This window comes from Daphnia magna, linkage group LG3 (assembly GCF_020631705.1).
Source record: "Daphnia magna isolate NIES linkage group LG3, ASM2063170v1.1, whole genome shotgun sequence".
Lineage (NCBI taxonomy): Eukaryota > Metazoa > Arthropoda > Branchiopoda > Diplostraca > Daphniidae > Daphnia > Daphnia magna.
Window position 1 is genome coordinate 11,383,119 of NC_059184.1, and position 27,454 is coordinate 11,410,572.

The 27,454-nt window shown below is 38.7% G+C and overlaps 4 protein-coding genes and 1 non-coding gene across 7 annotated transcripts; 2 read left to right on the plus strand and 3 right to left on the minus strand.

Moving 5' to 3' along the window:
• The first annotated feature begins 220 nt into the window (after positions 1–220).
• On the plus strand, positions 221–13,969 carry LOC116919381. Its single transcript, XR_006644535.1, has 7 exons — positions 221–942; positions 7,857–8,028; positions 11,041–11,153; positions 11,638–11,802; positions 11,886–12,020; positions 13,311–13,565; positions 13,672–13,969. It is a non-coding gene; the product is annotated as an uncharacterized LOC116919381 (transcript).
• A 3,648-nt stretch (positions 13,970–17,617) lies between these two features.
• LOC123470352 (mucin-19-like) lies at positions 17,618–19,909 on the minus strand. Its single transcript, XM_045170563.1, has one exon. It carries the CDS (start codon positions 19,888–19,890, stop codon positions 18,022–18,024), a length of 1,869 nt encoding a protein of 622 aa, XP_045026498.1. The 5' UTR covers positions 19,891–19,909; the 3' UTR covers positions 17,618–18,021.
• Positions 19,901–20,721, minus strand: LOC116919343 (salivary glue protein Sgs-3-like). Its single transcript, XM_045171246.1, has 2 exons — positions 19,981–20,721; positions 19,901–19,939 (listed from the first exon to the last, which is right to left on the minus strand). Exons 1-2 carry the CDS (start codon positions 20,719–20,721, stop codon positions 19,901–19,903), a joined length of 780 nt encoding a protein of 259 aa, XP_045027181.1.
• A 710-nt stretch (positions 20,722–21,431) lies between these two features.
• Positions 21,432–23,017, plus strand: LOC116919880 (frataxin, mitochondrial). Of its 2 annotated transcripts, XM_045170565.1 has the most exons (4): positions 21,432–21,719; positions 21,785–21,905; positions 21,975–22,089; positions 22,673–23,017. In XM_045170565.1, exons 1-4 carry the CDS (start codon positions 21,662–21,664, stop codon positions 22,898–22,900), a joined length of 522 nt encoding a protein of 173 aa, XP_045026500.1. In that variant the 5' UTR covers positions 21,432–21,661; the 3' UTR covers positions 22,901–23,017. The 2 variants fall into 2 exon arrangements, with proteins under 2 accessions (XP_045026500.1, XP_045026499.1); XM_045170564.1 differs by having other exon boundaries at positions 21,438–21,905.
• Positions 22,901–24,840, minus strand: LOC116919879 (protein aurora borealis). Of its 2 annotated transcripts, none has more exons than XM_032925939.2 (5): positions 24,389–24,840; positions 23,873–24,316; positions 23,716–23,801; positions 23,512–23,637; positions 22,901–23,439 (listed from the first exon to the last, which is right to left on the minus strand). In XM_032925939.2, exons 1-5 carry the CDS (start codon positions 24,537–24,539, stop codon positions 23,062–23,064), a joined length of 1,185 nt encoding a protein of 394 aa, XP_032781830.1. In that variant the 5' UTR covers positions 24,540–24,840; the 3' UTR covers positions 22,901–23,061. The 2 variants fall into 2 exon arrangements, with proteins under 2 accessions (XP_032781830.1, XP_032781829.1); XM_032925938.2 differs by having other exon boundaries at positions 23,503–23,637; positions 24,389–24,813.
• Between the last annotated feature and the right edge of the window lie 2,614 nt (positions 24,841–27,454).

Consider the following 27,454-nt stretch of genomic DNA (forward strand, 5'->3'; position numbering starts at 1 on the left):
AGTGCTGCTGCGAAATTCTGCAATCCAACTCTGTATATGCGCTGTACTATCGACGCCATGTATCGACTGATGTAGCTATATACAGTCTATCCGCTTTACGGGATACATATAGAGCGAAAGAAAGCGGAAGGATGTACCGGTGCGAGCGCGCACGCGTAGCACGTGCCGGAAAAAAAGAAAAAAAAGGAAAAAAAAGGGGATATAATGTACAGATATATTGAAGAACGAGCTCCACATGTCACCTCGGTGCGCGTTCGTTCTCTCCCGGAGAAGCCAAGAAGAACAACTTGACACTCTGCGAGTCACTATATCTGTACAGCTCTTGAAGAGGCACGTCGTGCCGTGCTCCGCACAGCTAGTTAGCAAACGTTCCTTGCTTCCCTCTTGGACTCCAGCATCTCTTCTGTGTAGCATCTACTGACCCTGCTATACTATAGTGACGCGGCGACTCGCTGTCCTGACTTTTGTGTTTCGCTTTACAGTTCGCTGCCTCGTCGTGTCTGTTGAATGTAAATTACGCGTTATTTGTTATTTGTATCATTTTCATTTTGCTAGTGCAGTCTGATCGCGTCGGACGATTGGGTGTGACCTAATAGAGCCTAAGGATAAAACTGGTTCGATTGTTACGTATACTCCCTCCGCTTTTTGACGTAATAGTGCCCTCTGGAAATTCGTTGATTCAACGGTGGCTTTGGAACTTTTCGTTGAAAAAACAAACAAAACAACTGACAACCGAATTAAAAAGAAGAGCTTTCAAAAAGTATATAGACACTGTAAACAATTGAGTGGAACTATATTGGCAACTCTTCGGAATCCAATGACTGTTGAAGTTATTTAGCGAGTATAGTCGTCAGTGCTGACCTTTAGTTCTTATATATGTGGGCTCAAAAGAAAATGAGGCAGAACGTGATGAAATCCGACCGAAGGTGGTTGCCTATTGCGGTAAGTGCATTCATTTGATGTAATTAGACATTTGTTTATCTGAATGCGGCATATGGTATATCTGAGATCATAAAACATAAAACATACAGTATATGTGGCGCAGCCAACGTCTATAGCGTGTCTTAATGAGCTTTCGCTTTTGTTTCCCAACTTTGGTCTGCTGCAATAATTTAATTATGAATCCCGAATTCCGAACCAAAAAGCGGAAGGGTTGCAGTCGAACGAGCGCCTTTCCTTCCTCATCGTGGAGGTAGTTGTTTGATTATAATTTATAAATCATGAACATCAGGATTTGTATACCTTTCGTTGTTGATCATCATACTGTCGAAGAATTTTCAAACTCGGGACAAAACCTACGCGCTTGAAATAATCTGACAACTTAAAGGCCTTTATGTATTAATAATATGTGTCTTTGAGAAACAGATGTCTTTTCCTTTTTTTTTTTTTTTTACTTTTATTTTGCGTGAAATTATAATCAAACCATTTTTTATTTTTTTTTCGATTTAGTCCTGGTCATTGTTCGGCGTTACTTGACTCGCTTCTCCGTATACGTATTGTGTTTGACAGCACGATCGTAAAGGAATAAGCTGATTTCAACGACAATACAACAAACGTTTGGACTATACAACAGAGAGGGATTGAGATATAAAAAAAAAAATGTTTGCTCAAAAGGGAACCCGTTTTGAATTTCAATGCAAGTGATAATGCAAAACATTGAATTAAAATGGGATATGACGTTGGAATAGTTTAAGACGCGTTGACGGTTGCCTGAAAAAAAAAACCAAAAACAAAATGCGTTTTGCGAGGCAGTAAATAAGGAAAGTTTTGCGTCCCGAGGATTAAGTTTTTTGACATTTTCAAGTTGAAATGTTTTTTGTTGCACATCATAATAATTGCTTTTTGAGGACGACTATTTAAAGTTTTCGGAGCTCGTGAATATTTTCCGCCAGCGAATTTGTCTCGTATATAATTAGATGATTTCTTTTTCTTAGTTAGCTGTCAGATAGGCGCATTTGGTTGGCAGGCTTTTTAATGAACTGGCGCTATAGATGCGGGTGCATGCAAAAAAGCTGTCGCCCTTTTTTTAAAGTGCAGCCATAGGGCCACCGGAGAGAACTTTCTGCAGCCCCCCGAAAACGGTTGACAGTGCAGCCGAAAGTAAACTGTAAGATACTGTTAGCTTGGGCGAGATCGTCACGACTGTAACAACGATGTATAGGCTCTTCCATGTAGCACGACTCCTTTCTGCAAAAGACGTTTTATTTTTTCTTCTTCCTTTCCTTTCTTTTCCGTTTCTTTTCTTTTTTCCTTTTTTTTTTTGTCTCTTCTTTCCTTCTTTTTAAAATTGCCTTGTCAAGAAGAAATCCGACACCAGACAACCTACAACAGTTTAATCTTTTCTAAAGATTCTCGTCACTCTCGTCTCTTTCCTCGCAGCACCCTTGATTTTTTCTTCGTCCTGCTCATGTATCACGTATTGCGGTGGCTCGCACAGCAGACACGGGATTTACTTATGACTCTGCCCCAGCAGGCTCGGATGCCTATCTCTCGTCTTTTCCAGTTTTTTGTTTCTATTTGGCTGGCGGCCGCAATCTCATTTCTGCGTTGCGTCGGGTGTGCCATCAAACACACCCAACGCGCTACCCCAAATCTCGAGAAATACTGTATATACAAGCTGCATCCACGTGTGTGAATCACCTCTAGTTGAATAGCAACACACAACCTCATAAAGAAGATTAAGCGAAATGTATAGGCTCTGGGCGTAACCAATGCAAGACAAAAATAAAAGGAGAAATGACAAAAATGTCAATGGTTATGTACTGTGTGCATCTGCAGAAGTGTGTCAGCTGGTCAATCAGATATTCATAGGCGATTTAGCATTCACCGCCAACTTTCTCGGAAAGGCAGACGAGTTGCTGAAGACGAATAAAGTAATTAAATAAGGTCTCGGTCGTGTATATTAGAGATGAATGTTCGTCTTTCCTGGCAAATGGCCTAAACTTGTAAATCATTTAAGACCAATATCAATAACTGGGGCAGCTTCAGCAGACACATTCAAGTGTATAGTGCGCAATAAACAGAATCCTGCCTATGCCAATAGTCACACTGTCGGCAGCTCTTCCGGAAAAAATGACTTAGACCTACTGTACGTCTGTAACGCCGGCGCTGAATTGTCTAAGTTGAAGCTGACTCCACTTTTCGTGCTTTACACGATATATATGATACACCGCACTGATATATAGGCCCATATTTGGCGCCCGTTATTGATGTAATTTATCGATTTCAATTGTGAACTGTGAATGGGGATTAAATGGTTGAATGAATGTTTTGTCTATGACGAGAGACGTATAATCTTTCAGTGCGAATATATCCAGCAGTCTCTCTGGAAAATCTTCGATTTAGAACGGATTTAGAACCTTCCTATTTTCAAATTTTGCACAGAAAACCTTCGCATGTCTTCCCTGACAACAATCAGTATAATCCTGATTGAATTTGAGCATGGCCTGCTCATCTATATTTTATTTTCTCAGAAAGCCCATCACTATTTGCTGCAGAGAGATGTTTAAGAGAACTGGTTATTTGTTGTCGGATACAAATCGAAGTATAAGGCAACAAGGAGGATTTAATGCACTTGTCATACTTAACGGATGTGGGATATATATGTGCACACAGTATAGTATATAGCCGTATTAGATGGTGAGCTTGTTCTGTACTTGCCAAGACGGGGATCTGCTGATGACAAAAGATTTTTGTTTTTTTTTTCTTTTCTTTTTTTTCTCCCTTTTTCTTTGTCGAGGTCTTGTTGGGAAATCGTAAATAGACTAGGCGTAGCGTATGATTGTACTGCGTGTGTACACTGTACATTAGGCCATGGCTGCAACGTACGTGGCTAAAAAAGACTTTGGTTTGCGCGTGTCGTTATATATATATACGGTACAGTATATACTGTACACAACAATAGCAGTCCGCTTGACTTTTCGACCGGGCAACGAACAAGCTTTGGCTATGTGTGTGTGTTTGATGGACAAACGCATCAGTCTGAAAAGGTTTCTGCTGCTTGTTTTTAATCTATACAACGGTCCGTAAATTTAACTTGTGCTCTCTATCTGTATAGAACTGAATAGCGAGCGGGCTGGGATTATAGGCACATATGTACTCTAAGTTGAGTAGCTGCACCAGCTGTGTGACGAAACTATACATGTATTCTATACAAGGAGAGAACTGATCAAATGGGCTTTGTCCGAATGGCGAGTTCTGCGCAGGTTTCTCCTCAATGGAAAGTTGTTGATCTCCGACTCCCTACTGAGTAGACCTAGATGCTCTAATACGTGGGCTGGTTGAAGAACGGCCTCGTGCGTCACACTCTGCCTTCTGTTTTCCATGCCCAAAACCTTGCGTTATAAAAATATTACAGCAGTAGACTGCACACTGCATATTGTATGCATTGTATGTGTGTTTCTCGCTCACCGACCACGATTTTTTTTTCCAACGACGGGAAAGTATGGCTCATTGAAAATGCACGCCCCGAGAATATACGGTAAATATTGAAAAACAATGGGAGCGAACTCGCTCGACATACGTTATTCTTCATATTTTAGCAGCAGCTATGTGTGTCCAGAAATAGACCAATGTAGACTACACCGCGCCGATATTGATTTGTCACAATTGAAAGTTTTTCTAACCATATAGCCGTAGCCTATACTGTATAATGGATGTTCATATCTATATGTATAGAACGGCACCGAGTCATTGTTTGCCACATGCATTTTGGTATTGCAAATGTGGTCAAACATTACTTGGCGCTACCACATATCCATCTGACACCTGAAAACACTATATACCATGAGTAGTTGTGTAAGCCGAAGCGTATTGAGCTAAAGGTTCAATTTTGTTTCTTCTTTTATTGGGGAACCTATAGTGCATAACGGTTCATTTTTCATTTCTATCCTAATATAGGACGACTTTTCATAATTTGTATGTTGCTTACTCAAATCATTTCCACACATTTGCCATGAAAACAAACAACAACTTGGCAGTCAAAACGGCCTCAGAAAAAAAATTTGACGATAATTTAACCCCAAAGCATTTCCTAATAGGGACAAAAATTTGTCCAACTGACCGACTCAGTTTCGTCGAAAGCAGGCCACCTTGTGATTTACTGGCATCGCGAGTAATTGAAATTATTATGGATAAACGCCATTCCACGAAGCTGGCAATTCTCTTGATTTGATTGCAATGTGCTGGGAATGATACGGAATCATATTGCTGATTGCTGAGCGATCGAATTCCCTGTTGCTTTTCAACTCTTTGCCAGGGTCACATCAGCAATAACATCGCCGCCTCCTTTGATGACATTTGACTGTTTTGTTTTACGGTTTTTTTTATCAACATTTTTCTTTAAAAAGCGATATAGCCTAAATTTGTGATCTCCAATAAAACTATTCGCGTGCGAATTGATATAGTTCCATGCGTACGCATCTATATAACACTAGAAAACCCCAGAATTGCATTTGCTTTTGAATAGATCTCTAAACGTTAACGCAAGGTTATTGTTTATTCGAGCTGTGTACATTTGGTTGAAGCCATTTTTGAGCTCTTTCTTCGCTAATTTTTTTTCCTGAAATGTATATTCAGGCATTGGTGCGCTGAAACTCCATCAGATAGTTTTGACTGATTTAAAAAAAATCTATTGCTCCCATAAATGTATCACTTGTTTAGTTTTGACTTTGTGAGGCATTGCTGCTGTAGATGTCGGCTTGAAACTCGATCGAAGTAAGACAACAAATAAAAAAATTATCGATTTGTCCAGTTTCAGCATACGCGCCATCTCGACGCTGCCTTTAGCGATGTAGGCAAGCTTGGAAAGAAAAGCTTGTTATAATACTTAATGCCACAATATTGGAAAGAGCCCAGAGGTTAAGGATTCGCTTTGTCTATGCTATTCGTCTATAAGGATCACGGCGGAAAATTAGAACAGACCATGCCATATATCCGATTGAAAAATTACGAGAGGAGGAATGCTTTATAGTGTCTTCTCCAACCAGCAAAAGAGCATCGCATTTGCTTCCAGAATTTGAAGACCCATTCGACGGCCAAGCTTTTCGTATAAGGAATATAAAGGGAGAATCTCGCTGTGTTCCCAAAGCCGGCTTCTTTTTTTCTAATAACCTGTGACGCACTTCATAGTCCAACGGCCAGCTTGGTGCGCTCACTAGGGAAATTAAGAAAGGAAGCGCTCGGTATCACGGGTGCATAAAATCTCGAGAAAGAGGAAATATTGCGAGTAGGGACACTCTTGACCCAGCTACCAAGTGCCAAGCAAATAACCTGTCAGTGCATGATTACCGAGCGTTAATGGGTTTATTTTCGTTGCCTTCCCCATTTTATAAAACTGTTTGCGTCCTCGGGATATTTTTTTCCCCCTAGACCTATACAGAAACAAAAACTATACTGTCACCTTTTCGTTTTTACCTTTCCTTAGGCCTACTTACCGCCTAACATAGACAGTAGCCTATAGAAAAAAAAATTAATGACGAAAGATAGTTAAGCTGATTAAAACACTTAAAGTGATATTTTTCCATTTAGCTAAAAGAAAAAAAAAAAAATCATCACCAAAATTGATTATAAAAAGTACGAAGTTTTGTAAGTAGTAGGTCTAATTGCTGATGTTTCAGCTACCGTAATACTGGAGCGTATTTGTTTTGAGGACGACGTAAAGCTGAATAGATCTAAAATTTCATAGGACACTTCGGATACTTCGGACACTTCATCATAGTTTCGATTGTCCAGACGACGGGTTCTTGGAAAAAGGGCATCGGGTCAATTGAAGCCTGGTTTCTCCGCAAAAAAGCTCGTGCAATATACACGACTAAACAAAAATGATGAAATTTGAATAGGTAGTTAAAGGTATTCCAGTAAATACTATTACCTAACCTAAAATAAAAAAGCCAATTATTTGTTTTTAAAGATAGGCACTTAAATTTAAATTGAATTGAAAAGTAAATTGTAATGAAACAAAGATAAGGCTGCTAATTTGAGTTGAATATCTAAATCACATGTCTTACAAATGAACGAATCTTACATTATTTACTATTTGGTATTTGCTAACGAAACCAACTTTACTAAATCAGCTGTTGGAAAACAGGTGAAAATAGACCACATTGGTCCATACCGGATTTATAAAAAATTCGGAATGCGAGGAAAATGTAATGCATGGTTTACGCCACTAGATGGCATTAGTTTGCAAGAACCAAATGTTTTTCAAGACTGTAATGCTGTAACTAACGCACAATGCTGATAGATTGAACTTACCGTTAATTACGAAAGCAACAGAAAGATTAATATGGAATCTAATAATAATTAGATAAAATCCTACTAATTGAGTGTGAATATACCTTCCACTACGATTACTGTAAAAAGCTTGGTTGGTTAGCAATAGGTTAGCATTGGTTATCAAGCGTGGATGAAACAAATTTAGAGCTAATGTAGTCACCCGCCATCTACCGACTTTCTTTCCAAAAAAAAGTGTCTTCACACGGAAAAGCTCGTTGTCGTCTCTACTTATAATTTTATCTTTGCGGCTCGTTCATAGCACAAATTTTCAATATGACTGTTGGTAAGGTGTAGAAAAAAAAACCAGGTTCAGACTTCAGAGAGGGTTATGGATCAGCTCTGCCTCAGTCGGGCTTTCTTTCCATCGTAAATGTATGTTTGTTTGTTTATGTTTTTTTCCTTTTCAAAACCTTACTGTGTGCATATGGTGCGCATCTTAGTGCAAAATGTAAGGTGATTTTCGTGTCTTAGAGAAAAGGGCTTATCTATAAAGTGTTTTAAAAAAGTGGTTGGTGTTAAGCCTGTGAGCTTTTGGTGTGACTTTCACATTTAATCACTGGCATTGTTTGTTCTTTGCAAAGAAGAGGACCAGTTGGATCACGCCCACGATATGGTGGTTGATCTGGACAAGTCTGCAGAGCTCAACTTCGTGGACGACTTTGGGAAGTATTGTTATGGTTGGCAGTGGTAATAGCGGAAGCAACATGCACAATTTCAACGCAACACAAACCAAATCAAATTTCGTCGCCTCGGGTAAGAAGAACTTTTCTTTAATTTTTGCAAGCTTAAATATGTACACTGACAAAAATTAGAATTTGGCACAGAAACAAAAACCTGTTCTTGCCTTTAAAAATGACAGACTATTCTAATCCACTAAAAGACAATTCTATATGGTGAGGACTTGCTTGAAAACGACGATGATTTCTATTTCGGGGAAAAAATATAAAGCAGTGTTTGGAAAACGATTGGTGTTATCGATTATTAAAAACAAATTCCGAACAAGTCAGTTTTGCGCATATGCAATAAGCTTAGAATTCGCCTTTTATGTTCAACGGCAATATTTAGATTGCTCTTGTTCCTTCGTAAATAATATTCGTAAGGGTGGAAGGCAACCGCCTATTCTACGGCTTTAACTATGTGAAATCGTGAACGAAAAGCGCAAAAAAAATCAAATGAAAATCTAGTCATAAGACCAAATGTGAATTGTAATTTTTTTATTATACGTGTTGCTTAACTTAACGTTTTCCCTCCGATACTCCGGTAATAGCGATTGCTGTCTGGTACCCAACTTCGTATTAGACTATACCCTCTTTTCTCATTTTACATTAAGTTTTTAATTTTGGCTACAAAGGTGGTAGCACGGTTGTAACTAACCAAGTAAAAAGAAAAACCGCTCAATTTAGCTTCACATTCTACGTTCTTGTGCTATTTAATATTTTCCCTTTACGTTGTTGGCCTTATCAGGTTCTAATTTAAAAACATCTTGGATTAAATTTGTGAAGCAAACTCTTGGTTAGATTAGGAAAAATAAAACATAGATGCTGTAGACTACGTTGTAAATTGTAAAGAGGCAAACATATTTGGAATGGTAAAAGTCATTTGATGACTACCATTTGTTTACATCATTATACTTTTTTTCCAAATGGTTTTACACGCATGCAGTGCTGCTCAATATTTCATACTTCCTAGTCTGGCAAAGATGGTCCGAATATTGTCACGGAATTTCTAGCATAAAAGGCACAGAGTCAATAGAGTTAACGGATCTGGTACACTTTTACCAGAAGTGAAGACTAAACTCGTCGGTGCTTGCAAACGCGAGACAATCAACTCGCTCAGCCTCCACTTATTGGCTAAAACACGACAAAAAGTGGATCTAACTGATTCACTAAAACAACCATTTAAGTTACTCTAAGATAGAACAAGACAAGACAAGAGAAGAAGACTTGCTTACTTCCAGATCAGAGTTAGACTCTTCAAAAACTCACTTTTCTCTTGTAAGTAGGGTTGGGGCTCGGATGCTGAAAAGCTAAAACGTTGGTTTATTGCAAACTTAATCGTAAGGGTAGTCAAGGTCTTTCTCTGGAAAGACCAAAGAATGACCTTGGCTACTTTTCTAGATAGGAAAAGAAGACATCAAATTAATTCAAATGGCAATGCAACCGTATGTGCGTTGGAAACTTCCATAAACATGACTCGATGACATTTTCCTGGCATTTGAACATTTATGGAATATTGCTGTTAGGTTTAAGGGGCGTGATAAGGTTTTTCGCCAGGACGAGACGCGTCTACATTGTTACGACACGCCAATAAATGGCTTCCTAATCAGCAAGTTTGAAACTCACGACTGGAAGATTTAGGCAAAAAGAGTTGATTAAGAGACAATGATAGAAATTCTTTTGCCATTCTGTGACTTGTGCGTTTAAATTATGTTCTTTTGAGATTTCTAAATACCTTGCTTTATTTAGCGACTTTATTGCACCGAGAGTCATTTTTACCGCGATTGCCAAAATGTAGAATGTTTTAATGGTCAGATACAGAAGAAATTAAAAGGATTTCATAAGGGAAGTCGGTAAGGAGTGAAACCATGGATTACCGCATTGGGCGACACTAACCCTAGTGTAGTGTATAGCTTCTTGTTTTCCAAACTCCGATTAAATACATAAATCCAACTTTGCAAAATCAATTTATGTCGAGCGTCTATGGTCGACAATTCAGTCTTAGCATGTAAAAATCCACGTTTTCGAAAATATCAACATTTTGCATGGTCCAAGGACAACAAAAAGGCCTCCCGAAATGCGCATCAGAACACGGAATGCATTCGTGGTGGAACCACAAGTTGAAGGAAAACTTCCTGGATTTCTATTCTACGTAGACCTAGTATTTGTTTTGTACTTTCACTCTTGATTAGTGACATCCAAATTTCATTGATGTCAATCAAATGGTAGTTACTAATAAATCAATCTGAAACAGAACGTCAATTATAGGGACCAGTAATTAGGGAAACCTAATATAGCCTACTTTTTCAATCTAAATGTTCTGCTTCGGAGCGGAGCAGACGCAAATCCTTTCGGGGACGTGAACAGAAGAAAAACGAGGGGGCTGTCGAGAAGTATTGCCTTTAGTGAGCCGGAACAATGGATTATAATATTTTATAGGAACCGCTAAGTCTCTTTACGGTTTTTCGAATAGCCTAATTCCTTTTAAAAATCTACGGTCGGCAGATCTTGATCTATTTGTCTACGAAAATGATTTTTTAAGAAGTAAAATTTTTCTTCTATATTAATGTTGTGAGAACAGTAGGGGCAAGAGAGAAAAACGTAAATATTTTGTCCTTTTCTATGCTTACAGCCGGTACGTAGGCTATACGGCCTTTTTTAAATTGTCAGCATATTACTACATTTAGTTGTAACTACAAACTATAATTTTTAAAATAAAGATCAGTTGCCTAATTGAAGAATGTTATTTGTGGGAGGATGTAATGGCAGCATAAGAGCTGCTCTTAAAACCAAAATACGAGTATGCTCATGTGTCAGTGAGTATATATATAGGCTAGTTTGTGCTGTCTTAAAGACTGTTGGAGAAAAATCTCTGTTCTAAAACTATTCTCTTCATCAAACGTTTGGGTTATACATATAGCTGTTCCTCAAACCTTATTTATAGGAAACGCAGAGGTGCCAGTCTCCGTCAAACTAATTTCTTGTTATAGTTGATGTGAGTGCTAAACTAGCGTATAGGCTATAATGTATAAATCCATTTACATTTCAGGACGGCGATGGGATTCAAACGAAACAGAACCAAAGATTAACACCGTCATCACCGCCCAATCGGGAGATACAGCTTTTCTTCCTTGTCATGTGGCGCTAAGAGAGGATCATGGTGTAAGTTTCACGGATGAACCAAAGATATAAAATTTGATTGTAAAAACATTAGTCGTCCCAAAATTTCTCGCGTTTGCACACGTAAATTGGCCTACATTGAAAATAACTAAACTAAAATAACACAGTTCTGTTTTAGTAACCGAAAAGCAAGCGTAACCAACTAAAAAATTGCTAAAACGACTAGTTTAAAAAATTGTTTTCCTTGAATGATAGTAGAGAAATAAAGTTGCTAATAAATAAAACCCTTTCTGGTAATTTGTATTTATTTTTAGACGCCAAAACGCCACAACAAAAACCAGCTGCATAAATTCGTTTAGGATAGGCCTATACGTATATATGTGACGATTTACTTCAACGAATGATTCACATTTTATCAATAAAACTTGTTTTCATTCCTTTGTTCGTTGTAGGCATTTGACGACTTGAATTGTTTTTCTCGTCTTATGTCAGAATCGTCCTAACTCCGAACGTTATAACTTTGTAGGTATCTTGGGTACGTCGGCGGGATTGGTATATTTTGAGTGCAGACTCTAAAGTATATTCAAGAGACGAGAGAATTCGCGTTACTTCGGTGGACAATACCGAAAACACTTGGACGTTGCTCATAAAATACATAAGAAAAGACGACGAGGGTATCTATGATTGTCAGGTTGTAACAGCTAAATTTTATTTTTAGATGAAAAGAATAATGGCTTCTTCTGCTTCTTATAAAACTGAGTTTTATACTTACAGATCACGACTAGGAAATCCGCATGGACCCAGTCTGTCGAATTACGAATTGTTGAACCACAAGCTGTGCTAGTCGGGTCTGAAGATATATATGTTGGTGTCGGGAGTCCTTTTACAGTCACGTGCGTTATTACGAATGTAAGCAAACTCGCTTATTGTTAAATCAACGTTAATCGCCATAATTTTACAGAAGATTAAGAAGACGTTGAGGATACGCAAGCACGTCATAGATATAGCCTAGTTTTCTAGGTTTTCTGTTACAAGTATAAATAGTTATAGCATTAAGGAAGTGTATAGGGTTAAGAAGTCCTTAATTTCGAATTTAATTTAGTTGTTCAGTACTCGCCATTAGTTTCCCAAAACACCTCCATGAGGTACCCGCAACCGTTAATAAAATTCATGAAACAGAACAAAAAGCTAAAAGAGTTGGTGTTCGGAATGAAGGGGCAGTTGTTGTACGTATATAGGCCTATCAAATGATTAAAGTTATTAGGAACGCGAAAAAACTACTTTACAGACATTGATAACATCTAAATCGGATAGTTTACGAAACGACTCATGTAGCGTAACTGTTGTGCATTTCATGTAAAAAACGAAATTTTGTAGTGCAATTAGTAAGCTTTTCTCCTTAAAAACCTGTAACAACTTAATTTAACTATCTGCTGCGTTACAAAAAATACTCGTGAGTGATATCGTTTATTGGCATATGCTAAAAGTTTATTAGTAACAGCAAAGTATCAGCACTCGAACGATCGAGTGTCCTTCTTGTCTGTTCTGTTCACATATCCAAGAATGAACCAAGTTGGCATCTAGTTACACTGGATAGGTAACAGATAGGGCTCAGCCCCGGGTTACCCTAAACCAGGCTCACTACTGGAAGAAGCTGGCGCAAAGCTGAAAAAAAAAAAAAAAAAAATGTGTGTGTCATACTGTGACAAAGTTTAAAAGAAAGCAGAAAGCGCCAGAAAAAATACAGTAAGTTACCTGATTAATCAGTAATTTGAATCACAGAAAAAAATTGTGAAAACGTAAGATTTACGCGTTAAAGATTTGTTTTAAAAAAATTGAATTCTTTCTCAGTTACCTTGATTTTTTGTTTGTTTATCAAATGAAAATTAGGTCATAAACTGCTGGTCGTCTAATGACCCATATTATTCGGGCAAGTTCCTTTTAGACTTACGAGAAAGAAACAACAGCATTTCTCGCCAAGTTTAGATTATAACTTAGGTAATCAGTAGACGTTTCCCAGCAAAAGAAAGCCTATATATTATCCATTTGGTTGGACATTTAGAGCGAAGTAGAAGGGCACAATGAAATCAGAACTGAGAACTTGCAAAATTAGATGGCGTTCTTTAGTGCCTCTCCTAATCCATTCTTTTATAGTCTTATGAATTACTAATAAAGATGCTTCCCCTATTTCATTGACAGACCTTGAAACCGCCGGAGTATGTCTCATGGAACTTTGACTCCAAATCTCTAAATTTTGGAAGTCATGAGCAATTCCAGCAGCCATCCAATTTACAAAAAAATGGAACAGAGCAGGTCATACAATAACATTTGATCCTGGGCCTCCATCCGTTAGTCGATTACTTGTGAATAGTGCCAACACTTCTGATTCAGGTCGTTATACCTGCCAGCCCTCCAGTGGACTTTCAGCATCTACAAACGTTCATGTTGCACTAGGTAAAATACATGTGGTAAAATGATGGAGTTCGAAGTGCTAGTTTCGATATTAATGGTAGACTGCCTTTTAGTGATGCGTTTTAATTTTTTGTCTTCTCTTTATTAGGTAATGAAATGGCTGCTATCCAGGCGACCGATACAGCTTGCAGGAACGGAAATTTTCTCTTGGTTATGTTAACAGTTTCGGTATTATTTCCTTTATGTTTTGGCCTTATGTTGTAGCATCAGAGCCAGTTGTACAAAAAATCACGTATCTATTTAGACGTTTTCTTTACGTTGATGTCAGGTAATTATGATCCAAATCTAATAAAAAATTTTAGCATGGCGTTGTATTATTGGGACCAAAAATGATAACATAAATAGATTGCTAAAGTTATATTAACTAATACAATTTGTGAAATACGTGTTCGCATATCTGGAATTCTTACAATTGGTAACGTTGAAATCGATGATCTTGTTATGGGGTTCTAAATTTATAAACCGCCTGTTAACAATCCCAATGCAAGCGATAAATAAGTTCCTCCTTCTGGAATTGAATTACATTGAACTGTTTGAATAAAGTGTTTTCATGCAATCTTATGAAGCGTAAACGAAATCGAACAGCTTACAGCAATTTCGGAGCCAAACCCCAGAAAAGCATGACCATCGACGTAATCGTAACCAGTTTTTTAATTCCCGATAAAGCAGATTTTGAACTAAAGGAATCTGGCGTTATTGCAATGACATACAGTAGGTCTTTACAAGATATAGTTTGAAAACGAAAATGAATCCTGATTCTATCTATCTTTTACGATATACATAACCGAGCGTAAGCTATATTTTCTTGAGTGTAATGAGCAATATTGAATTTAAATAGCCAAAAAAGATCGAAAATTACCAAATACCCCGAATATTAGATAGAGAGGTCAAATTAGCACAGAAAGCTTCATTTCAACGAATAACATTTATCTATGCCTTTTATAAAGGGTAAAAAGGTTACAATAAAGTAATGACTTTAGTCTGAAAAATTTAAAACTGGCAGCTTTCAGCGTTTGTCGGATTATTAACCTATTACTCAGCTTTGCCCCATCAAATTTACCTTCCTCTTCCCTTGAGGTTGAGAGGTATTACCTAAATACAAAAGGTGTTAACTAGTAATTGTTCGAAATATAAAATTAGGGCCACGTAAAGAACAAGCATCCATGTAGGTGATGGACGAAGCTACGTATTTTGGTATTTTGTTATAACTGGGAGATTTCTTACATGGTAGTTGTTAAAGCTTTATAGTGTGTTTTCACTGCGTTACTTACGATATACGTTTGTATAGCAACCCAAAAAAGGAAGACCCCTACAAGAATAGGTTACCATCGAGCTAGTTAAGTTTTTGACGTTAAACTAGAAGTTTTCCTTAAGAAATCTATTGTCACAGGCCAAAAGAGGTAGTCTATTATAGTTTAAGTATCCTTCACATACGAAAAAACTGTTGTCAATGATCTTCACACGTCAAGATTGCTACTAAATTCAAAAATAAAATTTCCTCCAAGTTGTAAGATTGGTAATTATTCATTTGTGCAAATTAAGGTAAGAGTTTATAAATATGAATTGTATAGATGGGCTAGAAGGGAAAGACTAGACGAGTGTGTTTCTGATAAGGCATTCGGGTCTGACGACAAGGGTGCCAACGGTTCGCAAAAACCGACGGTTTATCGAACCGTAACCGTACCTATACAACAGTCAAAATGTTCAGCATGGAAAATGTGAGCGAACATTTACTCTATCGCAAAAAGCAAATTGCGCACGAGTTTGGTGAGGAGGGAGACGATGAAGATGACGACAGGTTTGTCTTCCGTAATCAGCTGGCCATATTGGAAAGCGAACCAGAAGTTATTACCGAACGGAACAGCCAAGAAATGGAGCGCTGACTGCGGAAACTTCACATTCAGACGCATCGCGCTATCAGGCAAGTGACGCCGGCCATCACGACGAGCCGAACAGACGCCATTAGTCACGTCTCAAAAACTGCCTCCAGGTGGGCTTACTTAATCATTACTACACCCAATCTTTGTTATGAATTATTTTGTGAGATGCGGGAAATGGCCGTAAGAGAATCACTCTTAAAAAATGCGAGAAGCCGATGAAGTACACGGGAGGTGCAAAAACAGCGTTCATATAATATTTTAGCATCGTTTTAAAACCTATTGCGGTTTATTATTCACCAATGACTTTTTCCCGTCTTAAAACTTTCAAATGCACGTCTATACCGCTCCTAACTTATATAGCCTTTGCGTCACATCTTTGATGAGCAAAAAAAGGTCGCGGTAGAGTTTCGTGGGAGAACGGTAATTTCGATTTGGAAACCACAAAATTACTATATGCAATGTGTGTAAATGTAGGTTATAGATAGATCTTCGGAGCGAGAAAAAATGCCTTTACTGGGGATTATCTAAAGTGGTCGTTGCTGCGATGGGGTTAAGCTTTTGTTCAAATGTCTTGTAAATGGGTTCTTTTGGATCTATTCGAAATTTTTTTGTCTTTCGGCCATGTTTTTCCGATGTTCTCATCAGATATAGTTTGCCAGACAATAGCTATTTTGTTTCAGCATTTGATTATTTCGGTATCTTACTTTATAACTAAAATTGGTACACTGTTAAAAATCACAACACTTTTTCCGTGCGAAAAACCCCAAATATTTCGTTCTACCAGTTTTGTGGTTAAAACCCCGAAAAATTTAGGCGATGTCCACAACAATAAACACGGGTCTTCTACCTAATATTTGAGGAATAAACTAACATTTGGGCAATGCTTTTCAACATATAGTAGTCAGATTCGAACCACTGAGCCTTGGAACTAACAATTGGATGTCCAGCCCAGTGTCTTACCACTGAGCTATGTTCAATACATAGTGAGTTCCATATATCTTCTAAACTAAAATTTAAGTACGTGGATGGTAGAAAAAATTTTGCGAAAAGTTTAAAAGATTTTGAAACATTTGATATTACGTCCTAAAATTTTGTTTTCGAACATCACAGATGGAAAAAATTTTATATTGTAAAATTTAAAATTTTCAATTTACGACTAATTCGAAGGGTTTAAAAATTTTTTGGGGTGAAAACCTTTTGCTGTTATTATTTGAAAGTCCGTGAACACAATAAAATTATAAGCAAAAATTATATTTTACGATATTTTTATGTACTATTAGTTTCTTTTCTCTCTATTTGTAATACATTTTTAAACACTGATTTTTTAGGTTCTAATTTATAGGGTTTAAGCCCCAAAAATTTCGTGTTACAAAAAAAATGTATTTTAAATCCCAGTTATTTCGTATCCGCTACGAATTCTTCGTAGCGGATTGAAAATTTTTTCTTGGTTAAAACCCCCGAAAACTTGTAACCTTTTTAACAGTGTAGTTCTAGTCACTTTTTACAGTATTTTGCACTTATCGTATCGTTTGATAATCCCAGCTTTTTTTATCATGGTCTGCTATCGCAAAAGAACTAGGAGTGGAACTAGGGATCGGTGCATCGGTCGCCATTGGATCTAATCGGGGTCGCCGACTCACCCCGGAAAAAGCCAATTGAGGCACAATATCGTGGGACCACTTCGTCGACCTAGGCGAGGCATCTAAAAAAACAGAGGTCCCGATTGCTTTGATGTCATAAAAAAATGTCAGCTGTAACGTAAAAATTGGGGCAGGCGGGTAAAATGAGCCAGTATCGGGTTGTAATCGGAGTAACAAGGGCGAGAAACTCGACCGACTATTTTTTGCGTAAATCGATTGGTTGCAATCGGGGTTGCATCCCCGATTACGTACCCCGATAGGTTTTGTATCGACAAATTTCCCCCCGAGCCTCGCCCCGATTACCCGAAATGCCAATAGATTTTTCATGCCAGTCTAAAAATCTATCAGTAAGTCCTATCGCTGATCACTTCAAAATTCCAAATGGGAGATGATACACAACTTAATGAAATTCGCAATCTTCATCAGGGCATAGCCTATACTCGATTTGAAATGAAAAAAATGTAAGATGGTGGCAGACATTTGTAGATTTATTCAACTGCATTTCATTACAATAAAAAAAAAACGTTTCTTCGCGTGTAAAACAATGAAGAACAATCGACTCCAGGGAAGATCGAACCACAAGACCACGTTGCTAGCAACCGTCACATGGTAGATCGTGACCCGACTCATCTTCAGATGTTCTAATTTTTTTTCCATTTGGTGTTCTTTGTGGATTGGAGAGATTTTTTCTGTACGTTTAAATCATGTTGGAGTTTGACAATGAATCCACTGACAGCTCAACTGGGTTTCTATCGCTTGGCTTAAAAGTTACTTCTCCAGCAAGTTCCGAAATGGTTATTACGGGACCCGTCGTTGGTCTAGTTAGTAACTAAAGATAAAAATGTGGTGAGAACTGTCGTGGTTGTAGAAGGCAGCGTAGATTGAGTTCTTGTTGTGCTAGAGGCCAGAGTGCTAGGTCTAGTTGTGCCAGAAGCTTTCTGGCAAAACTATACCCACAGTAGTGGGTATAGTTGTGCGAGAGGCCATAGTAGTGGGTCTAGTTGTGCTAGAGGCCACAGTAGTGGGTCTAGTTGTGCCAGAGGCCACAGCGCTGGGTATATTTGAGCCAGAGGCCAGAGTACTAGGTCTAGTTGTACCAGAGGCCATAGTAGTGGGTCTAGTTGTACCAAAGGCCACAGTAGTGGGTATAGTTGTGCCAGAGGCCATAGTAGTGGGTCTAGTTGTGCTAGAGGCCACAGTAGTGGGTCTAGTTGTGCCAGAGGCCACAGCGCTGGGTATATTTGAGCCAGAGGCCAGAGTACTAGGTATAGTTGTGCCAGAGGCCATAGTAGTGGGTCTAGTTGTGCTAGAGGCCACAGTAGTGGGTCTAGTTGTGCCAGAGGCCACAGCGCTGGGTATATTTGAGCCAGAGGCCAGAGTACTAGGTCTAGTTGTACCAGAGGCCATAGTAGTGGGTCTAGTTGTACCAAAGGCCACAGTAGTGGGTATAGTTGTGCCAGAGGCCATAGTAGTGGGTCTAGTTGTGCTAGAGGCCACAGTAGTGGGTCTAGTTGTGCCAGAGGCCACAGCGCTGGGTATATTTGAGCCAGAGGCCAGAGTACTAGGTCTAGTTGTACCAGAGGCCATAGTAGTGGGTCTAGTTGTACCAAAGGCCACAGTAGTGGGTATAGTTGTGCCAGAGGCCATAGTAGTGGGTCTAGTTGTGCTAGAGGCCACAGTAGTGGGTCTAGTTGTGCCAGAGGCCACAGCGCTGGGTATATTTGAGCCAGAGGCCAGAGTACTAGGTCTAGTTGTACCAGAGGCCATAGTAGTGGGTCTAGTTGTACCAAAGGCCACAGTAGTGGGTATAGTTGTGCCAGAGGCCATAGTAGTGGGTCTAGTTGTGCTAGAGGCCACAGTAGTGGGTCTAGTTGTGCCAGAGGCCACAGCGCTGGGTATATTTGAGCCAGAGGCCAGAGTACTAGGTCTAGTTGTACCAGAGGCCATAGTAGTGGGTCTAGTTGTACCAAAGGCCACAGTAGTGGGTATAGTTGTGCCAGAGGCCATAGTAGTGGGTCTAGTTGTGCTAGAGGCCACAGTAGTGGGTCTAGTTGTGCCAGAGGCCACAGCGCTGGGTATATTTGAGCCAGAGGCCAGAGTACTAGGTATAGTTGTGCCAGAGGCCATAGTAGTGGGTCTAGTTGTGCTAGAGGCCACAGTAGTGGGTCTAGTTGTGCCAGAGGCCACAGCGCTGGGTATATTTGAGCCAGAGGCCAGAGTACTAGGTCTAGTTGTACCAGAGGCCATAGTAGTGGGTCTAGTTGTACCAAAGGCCACAGTAGTGGGTATAGTTGTGCCAGAGGCCATAGTAGTGGGTCTAGTTGTGCTAGAGGCCACAGTAGTGGGTCTAGTTGTGCCAGAGGCCACAGCGCTGGGTATATTTGAGCCAGAGGCCAGAGTACTAGGTCTAGTTGTACCAGAGGCCATAGTAGTGGGTCTAGTTGTACCAAAGGCCACAGTAGTGGGTATAGTTGTGCCAGAGGCCATAGTAGTGGGTCTAGTTGTGCTAGAGGCCACAGTAGTGGGTCTAGTTGTGCCAGAGGCCACAGCGCTGGGTATATTTGAGCCAGAGGCCAGAGTACTAGGTCTAGTTGTACCAGAGGCCATAGTAGTGGGTCTAGTTGTACCAAAGGCCACAGTAGTGGGTATAGTTGTGCCAGAGGCCATAGTAGTGGGTCTAGTTGTGCTAGAGGCCACAGTAGTGGGTCTAGTTGTGCCAGAGGCCACAGCGCTGGGTATATTTGAGCCAGAGGCCAGAGTACTAGGTCTAGTTGTACCAGAGGCCATAGTAGTGGGTCTAGTTGTGCCAGAGGCAACAGTAGGTGGTGTACTTGTGCTAGAGGCCACAGTAGTGAGTCTAGTTGTGCTAGAGGCCACAGTAGTGGGTCTAGTTGTGCCAAAGGCCACAGCGCTGGGTCTATTTGAGCCATAGGCCAGAGTACTAGGTCTAGTTGTACCAGAGGCCACAGTACTGGGTCTAGTTGTGCCAGAGGTCATAGTCGTGGCTCTAGTTGGGACAGATGGCACAGTACTGCGTCTAGTTGTGCTAGAGGCTACAGTGCTTAGTCTATTTGTGCCAGATGTCATGGTGCTAGGTCTAGTTGTGCCGTAGGCCAGGGTGCTGAGTCTATTTGGGCCAGAGACGAGAGTGCTGGGTCTAAGTGTGTCAGCGGCCACAGTACTGCGTCTAGTTGTGCCAGAGGCCATAGCAGTGGGACTAGTTGGGCCAGAGGCCACAGTGCTGGGTCTATTTGGGCCAGAGGAGGCTGGTGTCGTGGTTGGTCTCGTTGTTAGTAGATTAGCAGAAGTAAAAAAAGCTCCTCCCACGGTTGTTGATCTGGAACTGAGTGGGTTAGGAGAAGTAAAGATAGCTCCTCCAACTGTTGTTGGTCTCTGTGTTAGTAGGCTGGGAGAAGTATAAACTATTTCTCCCACGGCATAGTTTATGGTGGTGATAGTCTGGTTACTTGGTGTACTGAGTCCTGGAGAATACCCTTCAGTTGGTGGTGGGTATTGGTACATTGTCAACGCCATATATATCAAACCAACCATGCATCCAATGACCACCAATGTCAAAACTATTGCCAACGAAAGCTTTAATTCTCTACTAAGTTTCATTTTATGTGATTGAAAAGTTGCTTGCAGAGTTTCGAGTTTACAAAAAAAAATTATTTTTGCTATATAGATTGTTACATAGGAATGACAACTCAGAAACAAAAATTTCCCATTTCTTTAAAAAAATAAGTTGTTGAACATTAACGTTTTTGGCAGTTTCCGATTATTCGAGCTACATCTAATGTTTTCACATATTGTTCATCAAAATTTTTTTTTGCAAAAACTAAAAAAATTTAATAAATCTTTGTTTTATTATGTCGATTCCTCTATGAACGCGACGAATTGAAAAGGAAGTTTAAAATCCTGCAAGTTTCATGGTCGGCCACAGGTGGCGCTTCGTTCGAGCTTAACATTCAGGTTGGTCGTGCACATAAAGCTGCACCGGTACTTTTTCCTATAGGGCCACGTATATCATCTAGCTGACAGTTATCATCTAGGTTACAGTTATCGTCTAGATGTTAAAACTATTAAGATCTCCCAGCAACAGTATCAGACCAAAGTTAGCATGTAATGAAATATGGCATCCATTAAAATTTTTATTGTCTGAGGTACCAAATAATAAAAGTGAAAGGAAATAAGAATAAACAATTTGTTTAAAAAGGATTTATTTACTATAAAATTAAGTTATTGTATATTAAATTATTGTTTGATTAATTGACAATTAATCAAACAATCGTTGTTTGTGCAGACCTCTGCTAAGGAGGCCATTTTTCATAATATGCGAACTTTCGTCTGAACTGTTTGCTAGGCGACCATAGTTCGCTCTTAATTAGTAAAGTCATCTAGACAATAACTAGACGATAACTGTCAGCTAGACGATAAATATACGCGGCTTTATAGGATTACTGGTGCAGCTTTGCCATCAGCATCATCTAGATGTGCGCGACCATGTTGTCTGGCTTTTATATCGAAGCAGACGATTTCACATTTTCACTTTAGTTCCATGACCCGATCCGATAGAAAATGTTTCAAATCAGGCTTTTGCGAAGAAGCGCCCAGCGGTTGTTACCAAAAATTTCTTGTTATTTCACATCCAACCATGATTATTCCTCTTCCAAAATCTTAGTTCTAAGCAATTTCGGAAAATCTACTTATCGACCAGTATGGTCACCTCCGTCTAGGAGAATTGGTTGGATGTTGTTCTCCGAGGGAAATCGCGCTGCAGATAACAACCATATTCCCGAAGAGTACTTACTTTTATTATAACGAGATAACTCTCATGCTTTTTTTTTCTTTCTTTTTTTTTTCTTTCTTAGGATATCTCTGCAACACTATGAAAAAATTAGTGAAGAAACTCTTGAGAATTTATGTGAAATAATAGACCAGTTGCTTGAAGATAAGTACCCAAATGAGTTTGATGTTTCCCTTTCAGCATAGACAACGAAGTGGAAGACCGCTAACCCCTATATCCCTCGGGTGGGGGGAGGAAAAAAATATTTTTTTAAAAAAAAATTGCAGATTACCGATGTGTGCACATATAAAAAAAGCACATAAATTCAGCATATCGTGTGAATTATTTCATATTTTTAGTGGTTGGGACACTTTCATAAAATGTTTTATTTTTCCCATTTCCCGAGACAAATTTTTTTTTTCGAATTTTCGAGATAGGGAAAATGGGGGAAAATAAAACATTTTATGAAAGTATTCCAACCACTAAAAATATGAAATAATTCACACGATATGCTGAATTTTGTGTGTTTTATATGATATGCATGTTTAATTAAAAATTACGGTGTGTGAAGCATTGGATCAGTAGGAACAAAATTATTATCTTAGCGGACTCAGCGCCACTATGCGGCATCTCACGCGCATCGCTACCTACCGTCCTCTCAGCCTTATGGCCCCCTTCGTGGTCTTCCACTTCGTTGTCTATGCTTTCAGTAAGTCACTTAATTAAACATTCCTATGTGTTATGCATTACCATTTTTATATCACACTTATTTGCTTTGAATAGAATGGAGTACTCACAGTCCAGCTTGAGAAGCATGGCACATATGTCATTAACAAGCAAACCCCAAACCGTCAAATTTGGTTATCAAGTCCCACATCAGGTCCCAAACGTTATGACTGTTTCAATGGTCATTGGATATACTATCATGACAAGACCTCTCTTGATGATTTACTGAATAGGGAGTTCAGTGATATTCTAAAACAAAGTGTAAAAATTGTATCACTTTCTTAGTATGATTCCTGAGCAGTTTATTAAATTTCATCATTTTATTACCTAAATCACAAGAGTAACTGATTTGGCACAAAATTCTTAAAATCATGTTAATAAAAGAATCACATTTAGTTGAAATATCAGACATACAATTTGTTTATCAGGCTGTTGAAAAAAAATGATTAAAAGAGGATTTTTGTGGGTGTGGAACATTCTTTTGGCTGGCCCACTTTGTCAGCACCAAAATGCAGCGTCTCGGGTTTGATTTCATCAATGAAGTTCGGATCCCGAGATTTGATCACATTTGGAGAACCACCAAAGTAAACAGCTTCATACGTTTCCATTAGAACTGTTCTGTCAGGAAAACTAGATGGCCGTGAATCAATGGTTCCCCAGTTCTGGCTTGTCGCTTCATCCATAGCAGCACTTTCTTCGAGATGCGAATTTATAGGTGATAGAATAGGTGGTGAAACCGGATGGGAGGAAGGACTGAAAGAAAAGCGTGAACTATGAGGACCAGTAGTTAAAATCGGGCTCGAAGACTGCTCGCGACTCCTTGCCTATAGATTTAAAAAAATAAATATTAATATGGCAGAAGAGAAATATGTCCATGTGTGACATGCATATGTTACTGCATCTTCAGCTTGTGGTGTGGTATTCATCTGAGAAAAGAGCTTTCGCCTAAGGCTTGAAGCGTTAAGGCTGGAATCTTCGCATTCACTGTTAGATGAGGTTGATGACTGAGCAGCAGCATGGTCCTAGATTCAATGAAAGCAATTTGAATTTGAATTTTTGAAATATTCAGTACTTTAACAATATGTGAGCTATGGCATTACCTCGGGATCATTCATGTACTGATTGAGTATTTCTTCAACTTCTAGTGGTAGGACAGGAGGAAATGACAAGCTAGTTTGAGTCCATACTGCACAAAACAACATTCAAGATGTTAAGTAAAATATTCACCAAACTGCCTCCAAATCTGTACAACATTACCATTTTTGCAGGTAGCTTGGGATGGTGAAATTTCTCCAGGTGTTTTGTTCTTAGATCTAGCAAGAACTCTGGTACGAGGATGGCTCCATGGAGAAGGTGCAATTTGTTTCTGACTGAAAAACTGCAAAATTTTCTCTTGAGCTTCTGCTTCAGTTTTAGGATCGGTCAAATGGTTGTTAAAATTTGGGGAGAAATCAGTTGGGTTAAGAAGAGCAACATGTTCAATTTGCCAATTGGAATCTTGGTCTTCTGATGGGCTGAGGACACGTGAAAAAACAGAAGGTGAAAATGTTTCAAGGTGCAGATGCTCCGTCAGGTTTGCATCAAAGGGATTCTTCTGGTTATTTTTTATTGGTGTCTTTATAGATGTAAAAGATGGTGGTGGAGTCATTGAAGGGGAGTTCCACTGCATAGGACTTGAACCAATATTTTCTTTATTTGGCTCTACAGACAGGTAAAAAATGTTTCAAGATATAGAATATACATAAGCCTAAAAGACAAATTATAAGTAGCAACCTGCTTTCATGGGAGTGTGGTATTGCACTTGTTCCAGAAAATGACTGAACGACTCTGCATACTTTGTTTGGAGAATGCGATTTGGGCTTCGATAGGCATCTGATTTCAGAAACTGGTCGTGCAGAGGAGTTCTTCGGGTATTGTCAGTCATTTTTCTTCACGTTAGAACTTGTAAGACTTTTTCAAAGTAACTTGGGTTGCTTCTTCGTGTGTGTAGACAAAAACAGAAAAACTACGTTGAAATGCAGTTTATAAAAAAAAGGCGTTGTAAAAACAAACTATTGCTAAGTGCCAAGTTTAAGGATAATTTCGAAGTTCGTTTAATTGCTACAGCAGCTGAATTTGAAAGTAACTCCGCCCACGGAAAATGCCAAGTCAGTCAAAACTCCAGAGATTGGAAACCCTCCTTTTTATTCTGAAAACGACATGAGCGCCACCTGAAAGCAGAGGTGTTCGTAAGGAATTCACAGCAAAGCGGATTTCGAGCGATAGTTTTACTACATAATTTTAAAAAGAAGAAGTTGTAGTTGAGCGGAAAGTCAAGGTAGTGCAAGTTGGACTTTTATCAACTGAGATTTAGGCTTGAGAGAAGACTGAAGTTCGACAGACCTCAGATACAACCATCTGGCGACGGTTGACTAAAAAATTGTAGTCAACCAACAAACAGTTTGCAAATACACAATGAAACGACAAACGAACCAAAACAAATTTTTACACTGGAAAAACGTTATTTATCAATCAAACCTTGTCAATAAAGTTATATGTAGTGCAGTAGCTTATTTTTAGATAAATATATTTATGGTGGGCATTTAAAAAATGATTTGTTGCTATTATGAGACAAGAATAAATTTTGATTAATTTATCAATACTCGGATCGGCTGAAGCCACTGATGCCAGTCTATTGTGATTTCAATAATGCCTTAGCGTAAAACAAAGCTAAGGCAGTTTGTTGGCAACAAAACTAGCGAAGTTTGTTATTTATTTTGTGCCTCACACGTATTCAATGTACCCGGCGAAATAAAAATGAAATATCTGCCTTTATAACAAATTTAAACAAACGACATGCACTTGGCGTCAGTGATCGGTCGAATCAGTTTTTATTCAATCAAAATTTGATTCGAATCACTGATTCGAATCAATTTTGTTGATTTTCTAATTTTTGATTTTAACCGAAATTTGATTTGATTTTTGATTTCACCATTTTTCAATTAAATTTATTCGAATCAATGATTCTCTAAATAAAAATCAACTTTTAAAATTATTTTCTGCAATCTTACACATATTAATAAACTAGACCATTTCTTGATAACAGATAGCCTAACTATTGATTCAGATTTTTTATTTTTTATTCTTGATTACGATTCTGGATTTTTATTCTGAATAAAACATCTTTGAGTTATTCGGATTTTTGATTCTTTGATTGTGTTATTCTATTCTGATTTGATTCCAATCACTTTTCACATTGATTCGGCCGATCACTGCTTGGCGTGATCAAGCTCATCTTCTTTAGCATAAGATAACGAACGGTTATAAAAGAGAATTTCCAAAGACTATGTTTGCTACCTAACACAGAGGGGAAAAACTTTTAGACGTTTCTGTTTTGATACTCGATCCACACATCTCATCGAAACGCCTTGCAGAAAGAAAAGAAAAGTTTCCCCAAAAGCGTTATCGTTTTTTCGAAAATCAGTCTTTTACCATTGCATCAGCTTCAACAGATTCCTCGGGGACAACACGATAGTTGGCTCAGTTTAATAAGCCAATCAATAAGGCCAGAGTCACGCGATTTTCTTCCAGAATCATAAGATTTTACGGCAAAATCTCGTGATTTGAATCCAGAGTCAATTAAATGTATTGAAGCCAGAATCAAATATGTGATTCTAGAATCACGGATTGAAGCTAGAATCCAGGATATCATACGAGAATTGCCCTCAGATTCTGCAGTCTCGAACTCTCTGTACCACCCCAGTTGCGAACCCCTCGGTTCACACTAGCTTATAGGCTCGCTATTCAAACTATAGGGTTTTTGAGCGTTTTTGAGCGTTTTAAGTAATACGTACAACGTTTCTACGCTCTGAGTTACGGTCTGGAAACGGGGCCGTATTCAGACACAACGCTCTCTGTAGTACGTAATACGTAGTCTAAACACAAAACGAAGTCAAAACAGAGTCGAAACTGAGCGTGTACGTACAAACTCTCCGTATTTCGAACGTAGAATGTTGTACATAGTCAATTTTCAATACGTTTCTCGTCATTCTTATGTTTTATTCCGGTTTTTCCCTGTTTATTCCTTATCCTCGTCACTTTTTATAGAAATTTGGTATTCAGAATAATCATCCATGTCTTTAATCACTGAACAACAAATGATAACTATCAAACAATCGTTTGACTGCTAAAAAAATGTACAAACGCTACATCTATGATTAAATAGTCGACGCTTTGAGGGACGAAAAGTCTACTTTTATAAGTAAGTTAAATATTGTGGTCTGAACAGGCTACAAACATATTGATTTTGCTTAGTTTTTTACGAATTAAAATTTACAAAGGACAAACGTTAAACGTTATATGTATAGTCTCATACGTGGAAAAGAGCTGTAATCTGACAGATACTCTACACTTCTCGCTTATTCTGTTGACCGGGATTACTTATCGAGGTAAAAACACTTCCAAACGGCTTTGAAAAGGTAGATGCGTGCGTGTTCTGCACTAATCTTACATTTTTATCAGAAGCAAAGTTGCTTCAACTCATCGTGAAATAATTTACGCTTTTTAAAAAATATTTTATTCGACTGCTTTGTCGAATACTCAACAATGTTCCCAATACAGCCCTTTTTAGTTCAACATCCAGAGCATGATTCATGTCCTTCTATAACCCAATTAAGAATCTTTGTGAATTTCTAGTACGTGTATTCTTCACACTCTACACAGGGCAATAGAGCAATCAAAATCTTATGACCGTTGATAAACACAACGGCTTCAATCTAATACTTGCGCGTTTGAGTTATCTTGTTTAACGCTTCTAATTAACTAGTTAACTATAATTTTTAGGATATAGCTGTAATAGGC